Source organism: Puma concolor, chromosome D3 (genome assembly GCF_028749965.1).
Source record: "Puma concolor isolate L17-30 chromosome D3, mPumCon1.1.hap2, whole genome shotgun sequence".
Taxonomy (NCBI): domain Eukaryota; kingdom Metazoa; phylum Chordata; class Mammalia; order Carnivora; family Felidae; genus Puma; species Puma concolor.
The window spans coordinates 20,937,660-20,952,774 of NC_141678.1; the positions used below are offsets into that span (position 1 = coordinate 20,937,660).

Consider the following 15,115-nt stretch of genomic DNA (forward strand, 5'->3'; position numbering starts at 1 on the left):
GTGGATGGAACTGGAGAGTGTTATGCTAAGTGAAATAAGTCATGCAGAGAAAGATAGATACCATATGTTTTTATTCATAGGTGGATCCTGAGAAACTTAACAGAAGACCATGCGGGAGGGGAAGAAAAAAAAAGAGGTTAGAGAGGGAGGGAGCCAAAACATAAGAGACTCTTAAAAATTGAGTACAAACTGAGGGTTGATGGGAGTGAGAGGGAGGAGAGGGTGGGTGATGGGTATTGAGGAGGGCACCTGTTGTGATGGGCACTGGATGTTGTATGGAAACCAATTTGACCATAAATTTCATATTTAAAAAAAAATAAAAAAATACATAAAATAATATATGACATGTAAAAAAAGTCATTTGAGGCTGAAATCTTTAAGGGAAGAATGACTTTTCCTGGGACTTCTGCCTGGCTCAGTAGGTTAAGTGTCCGACTTTCCCTCAGGTCACACTCAGTGTTCATGACTTTGAGCCCCGCTTCAGGTTCTGTGTTGACAGCTCAGAACCTGTAACCGGCTTCAGATTCTGTGTCTCCCACTGTCTGCCCCTCCCTTGTTCATGCTCTCCCTCTCTCTCTGTCTCTCTCTCAAAAAATAAATAAACATTAACAAATTCTTTAAAAAATGAATGACTTCTCTTACGTCCTAGAGTGATTCCTAGGAAGTAAACTCTTCTTTAATGACCCTGTGTTTTTCCTGCAATGCACCCCACATTACTGTGGCAACAGACAGGAGATGACGGTATAGGTTCATGAACTAATTAGTGGAAGGGGAGGAAGGAAAAAGGGAAGAGTGGAATTTGGGAAAAGAAATGACCCTAGACCTGGAGATATAACATGACATTAATGAATAGAGAAAGAACATTCAGGAGGGACACTGGCAAAGAGTGTTCCAAGTGTGGGAAAAACAGGAGAGTTCATTTCTGACTCTTTTTTTTTTTAACTTCTTTTAATGTTTATTTATTTATTTTTGAGAGAGAGAAAGAGAGAGCAGGGGAGGGGTAGAGAGAGAGGGAGAGAGAATCCCAGGCAGGCTCCATGCTGTCAGCACAGAGCTTGACGTGGGACTTGAACTCATGAACCATGAGATCATGACCTGAGCCAAAACCAAGAGTTGGACGTTTAACCAACTGAGCCACCCAGGCGCCCCTTCTGACTCTTAATAGTAAGCTTTGTGTCTTTCAGAGGCAGAGTCACAGTGGAATTGGAATCAGGCAAACAGTGATCTGACTCCCTGTGACCAGGACCCTGGGAAGTGGGGACACTCAGCAATGACACAGAGGTGACTGAGGGAGCCTGAGAGCAGGAGTAGTCCCATATGGAGTGTGTGGAAAAAAAGGAGTGGTTCCTGTACTGGCCCCTGAGTCTGTTCTTCACCCGACAGAGTGAGAGCAAACGAAAAGGTCCCCGGTGCATGGCGGTCTGGAAACGGTCACCATTAAGGTTTCTGGAAAACTTTGTACCTTCTAACAACCTCTGGGAATAAGAGGCCGTCAGAGTAGGAATATGTTTTCTGCTTTCTACTCCTCATGGGACTGTTTGCATTTCAGGCCAGAACCTCGTGCCTCTGAGGCTGTGTTGGGCTGGAGTTGATCTGATGCAAGGGCATCAGAATGGTCTGGGGGCTGAGCTGTAGTTTTATGAGACATAAAGACCCTGGCCTATGTCTCCTGTGCAGATTGTCCATAGTCCGTGCTACGACCTGAACAACACGGAGGATGGAGGGAAGATGATACAGGTGGCTGGGATTTCTTTGGCGAAGCTTCCATCATTTTCTTCTACCTGGACCCCAAATCACCCAACTACATGGCTAGTCAGTGAGTCCAGGTCCCACCAGACAGTCACTGTGTTACCCAAAGCAATAGGTGTCCCTTTCCCGGTTGCCATGATGGTGTCAGGGCAGAGGGCGGGGTGGTTTGATCCAGTCATCCTGAAAGCTGGGGTTTCTAACCAGTGGGTCCGTAAGGGCCAGTCTCTGTCATCCAGATGTTATGGTGTGTGGACATTACCTGGGACTGCAGACACATTTTCCCCATGTGGGAAGTCAGTGTGAGACACAGTACATTTGGCTTATGCGTCCTCTTTCTTCCCCAAGACGGTGTCAGCTCTGTGAGCATGGGGACCCTCCCTGTCATTTCTGTACTGTGATGAGCCCCAAGCCCACATAGGTCATGTAGTGAGGGTTCTCTCACTGCCACGCATGTAGAGCATGTGGATGGTTGACTATCCTCAGTCAGGCACAGCTACGTTCTGTGTCGCTGGTTCTGTCCTGGTGCTTTGATATGGAATGAACTGTATCCCTGTAGATTCCTATATGAAACCCACACTGTGACTTCATAGACTTTATAGAAGAGGTACACAGCATGGGTGAGCACACGTGGAAATGCCACGTGAGGACCCAGGACGAAAGTAACCACTTGCAAGACAAGGAGAGAAACCTCAGGGGACATCAAACTTGGCACCACCTTGAACTTGAACATTTAGCCTCCAAAACTGTGAGAAAATAAATATCTTTTGATTTGCTCACCCAGTGGGTGGTATGATGTTATGGCAGCGCCAGCAGGCAGGCACAATCCTCAAGGACTCTGTCCCCAGGGCAACCGGCCCCAGCATCCAGGAATTTCTGCTCAGTTTGCATAAAACAGAAAATGTGCTCCTACAGGGACAGGGTTTGGTGTCTGAATTGAGAGGACAAGGACACATACTCAAGAGAAAGTTCACTGGTTTGGGTTTCAGACCTCAGTTTTAGGGAAGCAGCTGTGTTGGCAGAAGGTGGGGGCTGCACAAGGAAAGCGCATCAGTGTGGGGACAGCAGGTTTTTGTCTCACTTCCCCACGGGCCTGGAGCTCTGTGTGAGCTCTCAGACTACCATCCCATGCTGAGCAGTAATAATCAGCCTCGTCCTCAGCCTGGAGCCCAGTGATGGTCAGGGTGCCTGTGCTGCCAGACTTGGAGCCGGAGAATCGTTCAGGGACCCCCGAGGGTCTGCTATTATCCCAATAGATTATGGTTTTGGGGGTTTTGCCTGGGAGTCGTTGGTACCAGCTCACATAATTGCTACCGATGTTGGAACTGCTTCCAGAGCAGGAGATGGTGACCCTCTGGCCCAAGGAGCCTGACACTGAGGATGGCTGAGTCAGTACAGACTGGGCCCAGGACCCTGGGAAATGAAGAGATACAGACAGGGTAAAGCCGGGGTCTGGACACAAGAGGGTGGAAGCAGGGCCCACGTGTCCTCCCAGAGCCCCTTCCCCTGTCCCCACATCCAATCACCTGTACAGTGAGCAAGGAGGGTGAGAAGGACCAGAGACCAAGCCATGGTGGAGACCATCACCGATCCTGTCTTCTGTGCCCCACAGCTGAGCAGACATCCCCTAATCTGTTCCTTTTCATCCACTGAGACTGGGCGGGCCTGTCCATGCAAATGATACCCCAGCTCTCTGACCCCTCACTGGACCTGAGTCAGGTACCTCTGCCCGTGGATGTCAGGAGGTGGGCAGAGGAATGGCTGTGTGGGGCCAGGCTGTGCGGAAGTCATAGTTATGAGTCTCAGCAGAGGGCACAGGCAGTGCAGGTGACAGGTCTCAGGTCTCATCACCCCTGAACCCTCAGAAATGGGCCCTGTGAGCCCCCTTGTGTCCAGACTCAGAAACATCATTGTGCAAAATGGTAACCAGGAGCCATTTTGGTAACTCCCAAATGGTAACCAGCTCCCATAAAAGGAGCTCCTGTCCCCCATTGCTTTGTCCACTGCCCCTTTCCTAGGGCCAGGCCAGGTATCCTTCTGGGTAGCCTCCCATATCCTCAAACCAGACTTTCTGCTCTTTTCAGACTCCTCCAGAAAAGCCAAGACATGATTCCCTGTATATTTCATGGGTCAGGACTGAGGTGGTATTTCTAAAAAATGCCACTTAGATCAGAATCATGTCTGGAGCTGTGACGAGTACCAAAGGACACGTGGCCCCTTCTGTGTAGGATTCTGTGTTCTTTCCTATTATGTGCTTCCTCCCTGGTTTCCAGATCTCTCCTGCTCTGAGGTTCCCACAGCCTGAACAGTAGCTCTCCTTCTGTCCTCAGTGCTGTGGGAAGGAACAACTGTGTGTATTCCTAGGGGCACTATCCACTAAAAATCTTTGCCATCTGTCACTATGTCTGCTTATTTGAGACAACAGTTCTCCACACACTGTGGTTAGTGATTCCCTCCCAGGATCTGTCCCCCCAGCACACAGACACAAGTCTGCAGGGGTCCTGTGTGTGGCACTGAACCCAGAGCCCAAGGACAAACCTGCAGGAAGTTCCAAGAGGGAAGGAGTGACCGCAGCAGGTGCTCTGACAGGGATCCAATGACACAGTTTATGTAGTAGTCACCACTTAGCCAAGTGTGCACTTTAGAAATGGACAGAAAACATACACAGACACTTCTCTAACGAAGACATCCAGATGGCCAACAGGCACATGGAAAGATGCTCAACGTCGCTCCTCACCAGGGAAATACAAATCAAAACCACACTGAGATACCACCTCACACCAGTCAGAGTGGGTAAAATGAACCAATCAGGAGATTATAGATGCTGGAGAGGATGTGGAGACATGGGAACCGTCTTTCACTGAGGATTGCAAACTGGTGCAGCCGCTCTGGAAAACAGTGGGGAGGTTCCTCAAAAAATTAAAAATAGATCTACCCTATGACCCAGCAATAGCACTGCTAAGAATTTACCCAAGGGATACAGGAGTGCTGATGCATAGGAGCACTTGTACCCCAATGTTTATAGCAGCGCTTCATCAATGGCCAAATTACGGAAAGAGCCTAAACATCCACCAAGTACTGAATGGATAAAGAAGATGTGGTTTAAGTATACAATGGAATATTACTTGGCAATGAGAAAGAATGAAATCTGGCCATTTGCAGCAATGTGAATGGAACTGGAGGGTATTAGGCAAAGTGAAATAGGTCAGTCAGAGAAAAGCAGATATCATATGTTTTCACTCTTATGTGGATCCTGAGAAACTTAACAGAAGACCATGAGGGAGGAGAAGAAAAAACAAAGTTTGAGGGAGAGAACTCGAGGGAGAGAGCCAAACCATAAGAGACTCTGAAAAACTGAGAATAAACTGAGGGTTGATGGGGGGGTGGGAGGAAGGGGAGGGTGGGTGATGGGCATTGAGAAGGGCACCTGCTGGGATGAGCACTGGGTGTTGTATGGAAACCAATTTGACAGTAAATTTCATATTAAAAAAAATACAACAAAATAATTTTAAAAAATAAATGGGTGTATGCTTCTGTGTAAAAAAATTCTCTCAGTGACATTGATTGAAACTCAATGAGAATGTTCTTATGAAAATGCAGATACAATCACTAGGATACTTTTCACAGATCTGTATTTACTACAGAGAAAAAGAGATAGAAATTGTGGGAACAATGTAGAAGGGATGCTTTCTCTTGGAGGTCGAATAGGAGTCGATAAAGTTTTTCAAAAATCATGTTTTCTTTGTCATTAGCATAGCATGGTGGAATTTTTATGCAGGTAGGAGAGCCCGACATGATGTCCAGTGAAATCCCATGAGGGACCTATTTCTATGAACTGCAGAACCATCTCTGAGATGCAATTACCAAGCACTGAGGGAGCTTCCGGGAAAGAGCGATTTGGGGTCAGACTTGTCTCTGGGGTGAACACAGCTCTACCTCTGTTCTTTGTGTCCAGCATATTCAGGATAGAAAAAAAGCTCATTCAGACATCCATGAGTAGAGGAATGAATTTCTATTATCTGAGGCCAACTGGGCTGAAAACTTTCTGTCAAAGATTCCATATGTGACTGGTGGAGAGATGGCGATAAGGGGAACTGTGTCCGTGAGGTCACTGTCACTGTGGCCCTTGGGTGGGACAGAAGAATTTTCAGCAGAGATCCAGATTGGTGCAGGTGTCGCCGGAAAGACTGAAGCAGTGACCCCCGCATGTCCTCATGTACCTTGAGCTCCGTGGGAGCATCAGTGAAGCTGCTGTCCCAGAATCAATCAACTGATCAGCTTTGGGGGCTGGCTGGATCCCAGAGATTGTCGGGGACTGAGCTACCCATGGGATAGTCTCCTTGGGATTCCCGAGCATCAACCTTGTCCCAGGAGAGGAGGTGTTCAGAGCATGTGCTGGTTGCCCTTGTGACAGGACCCGTCACACTGGATGTTGCTGGTGTTTCTGATGATGGGGATTCTGCCTCCTGGGATTCTGACCCTGGTGGTACTGTTTGAGTACATGTTGACTATGATTTCTGGAGAGAAAGAGAAGCTGGGAAACTGAAGACTCTAGGACACTATACACTCAGAGGAGAGATGTGTGTGTGTGTGTGTGTGTGTGTGTGTGTGTGTGTGTGCATCTGCGTGTGTGTCTGTGTGTGTGTGTAAGACAGACAGAGAAAGAGAGAGAGAGAAGAGAGAGAGAGAATATGCTCCATGTATCCCCAGGAAGTCTTTCCTTCAGAGGCCAACTATGTAGACAAGTGTACCCCGTCCCTCTAATGTCCTCTCTCCGTTTCCTGAGTGTTGTTCTCCATGCAAACCCATCACTGGGGCTCCTCTTTAAAGAGCCTCCTGTGTTCTGGAGCTTGGAGCTAAAGAAGGCTAGTGTCTTGAAGGTCACTTCCCTTGCACAAGGATGGAATGTGCACAAGGAAGAGGAATTTGGTGCAGATTAGTTCTGATAGGAATTCCATTGAATCATGAATTTGGATCTTGGGGATGGGTCTTCAGTCCATTTTCACCCCAAAAGATACATATCCCACATCTGTGGGTTCAGGTCTCAGGAAGCACAAGACAGGGGTGACAACACAGTCCCTTCCTCCTGCCCTGCACAGCACAGCCACCTCCCACTATGCCCCAAGGTCCCTGGATGCCTCCTTGGTGGTGACCATGAAAGAGTGCCTCTTTTATTTTGGAAAAAGGCTAATACGTGAGACCTCAATGATTGGAACAAAAGTGTGTGGTTGCATTAATCTCCTGATGGGCTCAGAAACAAATATTCTCAAAAACAGGAAAAGTTGTCATGTCTGGAACTATGTAGCCAATCCTTCCTTTGTTGGCTATGTCAACAGTTACCTTTTATGGAACCTCAGTAATTTTGAAGGGGGAAAAGTCATTGTACTAATGGCTTTGTGGGCAAATACTCAAAGGCTGAATGAACCTTCATTTGTCACAAACAGAATAATATTGTTGTCATATTACAGAGATTTACTGAGGCTGGTGGACATGGAAACTATAAGCAGAGATGAGAGTGAAAATCAGATGATGAGATTTCCTGCCAGTCCAATTTCTGCAACTTCTCCTCCCTAGAGATGAACCCTAGAGAGTGGAAATTACTGTAAGATTTTACTTCTCTCTGAAATCCTAACATAGAGATGAGGTTCAGACCTGAAGAGCCATGGGGAGAGACTGAAGGCCTGAGGGAGGCAGGAGCAGAAGGGAGAAGAGGAACCTGTGTTGGGAGGGGGAGGGGATGAGGTGAGTCTGAAGAAGTTGTGACTCACTTCTTGTCAGATGGTGAAAGAGAAAATTGTGTCTATGTCCAAGGTGCTTATTAACATATCGAGTATAGATGTGTCATCAGTAACACAAGAGTCACAGTTTCTGGCCTGAGATTTGTGGATGAACATGCCTATCTAGTTCACCTTGTCCACTTGAGACAATTATACTGTGTGATCTTAGAAACTATATAGGAGTCTCTGCGCCCTGGATCCTGACACAGAGTTTCTGAAATTCTTGTCATTTCCTAAGTGACAAGAGCACTAGAAGGGTCTTAGTTCTAATGATGTGACTCTGGGTGGCCTCCTGGATGGCTCCTGGATGGGGCTGGTCCCCAGAAAGACCAAGCCTTGATCAGAGCCTGCAAATATTCACCGCCTCATACTTGAGACAGGGAGGGAAGACTGACAGTGCAATTAATGTCCAATCACGTCTACCCAAATCCTCAATAAAATCCCAAAGTAAAGTGTTTGAAGAGTTTCCGGTTTGGCGAACACATCCACTCCCAGAACAGATGCACCTCAACTGCACGGGGACCGAAGCTCTGGTGCTTGAGACGCTCCCAGACTTGACACTAGGGGTCTCTTCAGTACTTGTTCACTTGTCCCCTTCATCATATCTTTAATGAGCTGACAAAGGAGTCAGTGTCTCCCTGAGTTCTGTGAGTTGATCTGGCAACTTAATGGACCTGAGGAGGGAGTCGTGGGAACCTTCGACGTGTAGCCACATTGGACAGAGGGTGCAGGCAATCTACTAGTTGTTGTTGGCATCAAAATGGGGAGCAGCCTCCTGGTGCTGAGCCCTTCACCTGTGCATCTGAGACTATCTCCGAGCAGTCAAACTAAGCGTTAAATTCAGTTAAATTGTAGGACACTCACTGTGTGTCCCAAAGAATTTCTAGATGTGGGAAAACAGATACAAAACATATAATTGATGAACATGAGTGTGTGAAGTGAAGTATTCTGTGAGTAGTAAACGAGATATAACTAGAGGGAGTGCCAGAGATTTTGGTCGTAAAATAGTTGTTCTTACTAAGTTTCTCCAGACCCAGGGGCATGTGCAGTTGGGTCCATTCCCTGATTCACGTGGGCTCCTGGGACACGTGTGCTGTCTCAGGCAAGAGCATCATCTGTGCGTCTGTCCTTCCTCCTCAAGGACAGCTCTCACCACAGAGGTGTCTCCCCTATAGGAGCCTCCACAGAAGCTTCCCAATAACAGAGGCTCAGACACAAGGTCTGTGCACCCAGGGGTTTTTGTCTCATTTTCTCCATATCTGAGTCACTGTGAGTAGCCAAAGCTGCTCCCACTGCCATGAGCTGTAGCACAGGAAGAGTCAGCCTCGTCCTCAGGCTGTGGCCCAGAGATGAGCAGAAGCCCCGCATTGGCCGAGGCATCTTTGGACCCAAAGAAGCGGCTGGGGACCCCAGGGCCCTGGTGCTTATCTGAGTCTGAGTAGAATCTCAGTAGATACCTAGGAAAGGTCCCTAGTTTCTGCTGGTACCAGTATATATGGTAGCCGCCAACACTATAGCCACTGCTCAGGGTGCAGGTGAGTCTGGCTGTTGTTCCCAGAGATGCAGAGAGGGAGGGTGGCTGAGTGAGCACAGGCTGGGACAGGGAACCAGAAAACACACACATCCTTTGCAGATTTGGCTAGAAATGGAAACCAAAATTCAGGATTCTGAGCAGAGGGGGGTGTTGTGGGGAGCACCCCGTGTCCATAAGGCCTGTCCCTACCTGTGCAGTGAAGGAGGAGTAGGAGGAGGAGCAGCGCCCAGGCCATGGTGACAGAACCCTGGTCCCCACACTGGGCTGGGCCACCCCAGGCCTCCTTTTCTCCTCCACCCTCTGCCACAGGAGGGGCTGTGCATAAGGTCCAATGAGGACCTCCAATGAGGTCCATCCAGTGCCTACCCAGCCCCTCCCTGAGCCCTGGTGCTGGAGCTCAGCTCACACCACACACTGGGGAGGATGGGGGTGGAACTCCTGCCTGGGGAGCCCTGGGAGGTAGCACCTGCTGCGACAACACAAAGCCTCCAGGTCTGGTCTCCTTTGAGTGATTGGTCCTCACTGACCAGCTGTGTAGGGACCACAGGGCTGTCCCGCAGCGCATCCTGTTAATCTCACATGGAAAAATGAAAAATGAATAAAAAGAACTTGTAAGTGGTACATCTTAGTAAGAATACATTAAATATGTAGTTTCTTAGAAGTTACAAAATTGGCTGCCCTAGAAATACATTGACTGAATAGACCAATTTCAATATAAAAATGGAAAATGTTATTACAGAACCACTCCACAGAAATACATTAGGTACAGATGTTTTCACAAGGGACATCTAACAAAACCTCAGAATTTAGATGATTCCAATTTATTTGCTTCATATTTTTTCATAATATAACACGGTATTGAATATTTCTTATTTCTTTTAAAAATGTTATAAAACTCATAAATACACTTTCAAAATACTTTTCACAAAAAGGAAAATAGTAGAACAGTATCATGAAATATTGATAGAAATATTGGGTACAAAATATTGACAAGGAGACCTCAATACCATATTTACAAATTGATAGTATCATTAAGTGTGATTTATTCCAATGATACAAATTGGGTTACATAATAGGAAAGAGTTTTATATTACACACCATATTATTACATCAAGAGATATGACCATATTGCCCCAATTGGTCTCAAAAGGGCCTTTCACTAGATTTAACACCATATCCTAATAAAACCCACATAAAAATACAAACAGATACATGTATAATATGGTAAAACACACACTCTCGCACACACGGATGATTAGTCCTGAGGCTCACATCTTAGTTCTTGCAGTAGTGAGGAGACGATTTCCACAAAGATCAAGAACAGGTAAAGGAGATCTTCACTTCTTTTATTTTCAAATTATTCCTCAATAGCTAGAAAATGTAATTAAAAAGCCAAAATCAATGGTTATTACTTACATTGATGGCAAAGGACAAGTGGTCATTCTTGAATATCCAGATGGACGTCATGGCCTTAGGTAGGCCTGTGTTGCTTGGCCGTGATGGCAGAGATCTCCTCAGTGAGGACTAGTCGCTGACTCTGACTAGTGCTGGTGACACTAAGTAACAGAGACAAGATGGGTGGAACAAGGGCAGCAGAGAGAGGTCTTGTCCCACTTGACTGGGTGAAGAGCCCTGTGCAAGGTGTGGGGCAGTGACCCCGGATCTCCCGGATCAGGGTGGGGGGATCTCCCACTTGTCCTGGGTAAGGCCTGCCTTCACCTGTGCAGAGAGTGGGGAGGGTGAGTAGTAGAGAAGCCCAGGTCATGGTAGATACCCAGCTCTATTGTGCAGACTGAGCTCCCCATAGTATATTTATAGCTCCAGAAACTTCCATGGGGGTGGAGTGGCTGCACTCAAGTGAACCCTTTCTGTCTGTCTGTCCAGCTTCCATGCCCAGGGCTTTCAAAGTGGGAGCACACAGAGGAGGCTTTAATGAACTAATACAGCGATAGAGGTGGTCTGGGTGGTGATAATCCCCAGGTCCTGGCAGGACAGCATCATCTAGTGAGCACACTGATGCCTGAAACCCTGGAGGCCCTGAATGATGTCTCTGCTGGCAGGGGACAAACAGGATTAGCCAGCCTTTCCCACATACCCTCAAACACCAAACCATCCCCCCAAAAAACAAATACTCCAGTGAAGAAATGGGCAAAAGACATGAATAGACACTTTTCCAAAGAGGACATCCCAATGGTTAAAGACACATGAAAAAATTTCTACATCACCCATCATCAAAGAAATACATCAAAGAAATACAAACACAATGAGATACCATCTCACACCTGTCAGAAGGGCTAACATTAACAACTCAGGCAAAAACAGATATTGCCAAGGATGCGGAGAAAAAGGATCTCACTTGCACTGCTGGTGGGAATGCAAACTGGTTCAGTCACTCTCAAAAACAGTATGGAGGTTCCTCAAAAAACTAAAAATGGAACTACCCATGGATGATGGGCATTGAGGAGGGTACTTGTTGGGATGAGCACTGAGTGTTGTATGCAAACCAATTTGACAATAAGTTATATTTTTTAAAAAATTGAGTGGGAAAACAGAAAAAAAACTACTACCCTACAATCCAGAAATTGCACTACTAGGTATTTATCCAAGGGATACAAGTGTGCTGTTTCAAAGGGGCACAGGCACCCCAATGTTTCTAGCAGCACTATCGACAATAGCCAAAGTATGGAAAGAGTCCAATGTTCATCGACAGATGAATGGAAAAAGAAGATGTGGTATATATATATATATATATATATATATATATATATATATATAATGGAGAATTACTCGGCAATCAAAAGAAAGATATCTTGCCATTTGCAACTATGGGGATGGAACTGGAGGATATTATGCTAAGTGAAATTAGCCAGTCAGAGAAACAAAAACATCCTATGACTTCACTCATATGAGCAACTTAAGATACAAACCAGATGAACATAAGGGAAGGATAGCAAAAATAATATAAAAACAAAGAGGGAGACAAAACATAAGACACGCTTACATATAGAGAACAAACTGAGGGTTGCTGGCGGGATTGTGGGGGGGGTGTGGGCTAAATGGGTAAGAGGCACTAAGGAAGACACTTGGGATGAGCACTGGGTGTTATACATAGGGGATGAATCACTGGAATCTACTCCTGAAATTATTATTGGACTATATGCTAACTAAATTAGATGCAAATAGATGAATAAAGAAATAAATAATACACTAACACAGTACACAAAATACAGTAACGACCCTCAGAGATCATACTTTCATTTGTCACATTCACAGACTCTGTGATAACACAGAGTCTCCCACACACAGAGAACTCAGTCCCACACCCAGAAAATTAGATAATGAGATGGGGGTGGGGAGGACATTTCTACAAGATGAAAAGGCTAATGTGACCTAAACACCATTATTATTCACCATCTTTCTGTAAGTAGTAGGCACTGCAAGTGAATAAGAAAATCACTGATTGGTTCTCAGCATTGATGGGAATGGACAGGGATTCATATCAAAAGGCAAAAAAAAAAAAAAAATGTGATTTAGTCATATATCCTCTGGGGCTGGTGCTGCAGTGAGAGAAGAAGTCATCCCAAAGAGCCAAAAGAACAGTTCTTTCTACTGAAGACTAATAAGAGGATTACATAGGTCTGGAAACTTCTAGAAATAGGTAAATGGCCAAGGATGGAGACCCTGGCTTTCTCAGAAGTCAGGTGGGAGCTGAGAACACTGGTGCTACGACCCTCAGTCCATGAACTTAGAGACCTCGTGTCTCAACATGATGGACGAATGAGCTTTCTGTGTCCTTTGAGACCCTTTGTCTAGGAAGGGGCTGCTGTGAGTGACGTTGGGGACAGAAGGGAAGGAGGAGCCCTCACTCCCAGGTGGTGCTGCTGCGTGCACCGGGGCCCATGGTGGCAGCAGCAGGAGCATCAGAAGCAGAAGTCACAGGCTGAACCTGAGCAGCTGCTGGGGCCTCACCCTCCCAGCAGATGAGAAAGGGGTTCTGCTTTCAGTTCTCATGGGCCTGGGACTCTGTGTGAGCCCACGATGCTATCCCAATAGGGGCAGGGACCAGTAGCCTCCTCCTCAGCCCTCAGCCCTCAGCCCAGGGAAGATCTGGGAGCCAGAGTTGCTAGACATGGAGCCAAAGAGGGAATCAGGATCCACAATGGATCCAACTATCATAATAGATGAGGATTTAGGGGCAATTAGTGGGAGCTTTTGTTACCAGGACACATAGCGGACACTCCCGATGTGTCCTGACTCAGACAGAGCTGGATTTGTGTTCCTGTTTCTGCTGTGACCTGTCATGGACCCTGTCCTCAGGGCAGCCTGCCCCTGGCACCCAGAAATTTGTGCTCAGTTTGAGAAAATCACACAGTATATTGATCCCAAAGACAGGCTTCAGGGAGGAATTGCAAAGAATGTGGAAAGACTTTGTAGACATATGGCTTGTAGAGGGTCTCAGACCCTAGTTTGTACGAAACAAACAAAGAAGCACTTGACTTGGCCAAAAGGTCAGGGCTGCACAGGAAGTCCCATTGCTGTGGGAACAGCAGATTTTTGTCTCATTTCCCCACAGGCCTGGAGCACTGTGTCAGCACCTTGAGTAATGTCAAAAGACTGGCAGTAATAATCAGCCTCGTCCTCAGCCTGGAGCCCAGTGATGGTCAAGGAGCCTGTGGTGCCAGACTTGGAGCCAGAAAATCTGTCAGTGACACTTGACGGTCGTCTGTTATTAGCATAGATGAGGAGTTTAGGGGCCTTTCCTGGAAGCTGTTGGTACCAGTTCACATTAATTCTACCGATGTTGGTGATGCTTCCATCACAGGACATGGTGACCTTCTGGCCCAGGCCCCCAGACACTGAGGGCGGCTGAGTCAGCTCAGACTGGGCCCAGGAACCTGGAAGGGGAGAGACAAAGAGAGCATGATGCTGGGATCTAGAGACCAGAGGAGAATCCAAGGCCCACGTGTCCTCCCTGGACCACTTCCTCTGTTCCCTCATCTAGGCACCTGTGCAGTAGATGAGGAGGGCGAGGAGAAGAGGGAACCAGGCCATGGTGGAGGTCATCACCAACCCTGCCTTCTGTGGATCCACAGCTGAGCAGATCTCCTCTAATCCCTTCCTTCCCCTTTTCATCCTCTGAGAGAGGGAGGGCCCATCCATGCAAATCAGACCAGCAGCTCTCTGACACTTCACTGACCCTGGGCCAAGTCCCTCTGCCTGAGGATGTCAGGTGGGTTGGACAGGGAGGTGGTCTCTGGGGCCATGCCAGGAGAGGGGAGGTCACAGTTTGGAGTCCTGAGCAGAGGGCACAGGCATTGTCCACATACTGGACCCAGCTCTAATCATGGCCGACCCTCAGAAGCAGGTGACGACCACCCCCTGGTGTCCAGGCCCAGACACAGCATATGTGACATGGTGAGCAGATCTCATCAGAGTTCCTGCCTTCCCACTGCTCTGTCCACCATCCCCTTCCTTCGGGACAGGCCAGGTGTCCCCTGTGTGGCCTCCCATCCCCTGAGGACACACTGTGCTCTCCTCTGGCTCCGCATAGTGAGTCTGTCCACAGTGCCCTTGGCTATTATTGACGGGGCAGGACTCACGTGGTGACTCCTGTACAACCACACAGATGAGGATCAGGGCCACAGCACCGATGGGTCCACATTGACACATGGCCAGTTCTGTGCAGGAGGCTGATTTCTTCCTCCTTCCCTGCTTCCTCTCTGGTCTGAGAGTTTTCCTTTCCCAGAAGCTCCCTCAGCACTGAGGACACAGGGACACCTTTTCTCCAGGTTGTGGGGAGAAGCCCACATCCCTCGTGTGCATTCCACAGGGTTCCACACTGAAAATCTTTGTCAGTTGTCACTCTTGCCACCTCACATCACATACTGGGGACGATGGAGGTTGGCTTCACCACTGGGGAGACCCCTGCAAGGAAGCACCTGTTGAGACAACACACATGTCCTTGCTCAAGTGGGGACTCGGCCACACCAGAAGGGACGCAGCTGCTGAGTCTCCCTCAGGAAGTACAGGGCCCAGTCCCCAGTCCCAGGTTCCTTTT

General features: G+C 47.5%; 1 pseudogene and 1 gene segment (V, D, J or C); both read right to left on the reverse strand.

The window, feature by feature from the left end:
* Window positions 1–8,787: 8,787 nt before the first annotated feature.
* On the reverse strand, window positions 8,788–10,524 carry LOC147575389 (putative non-functional immunoglobulin lambda variable 5-48 pseudogene; annotated as a pseudogene).
* Window positions 10,525–13,551: 3,027 nt separating this feature from the next.
* Window positions 13,552–14,204, reverse strand: LOC112870435 (immunoglobulin lambda variable 1-40-like). The segment is given in 2 exon segments: window positions 13,552–13,952; window positions 14,064–14,204. Coding segments are annotated over 2 exon segments (513 nt in total).
* Between the last annotated feature and the right edge of the window lie 911 nt (window positions 14,205–15,115).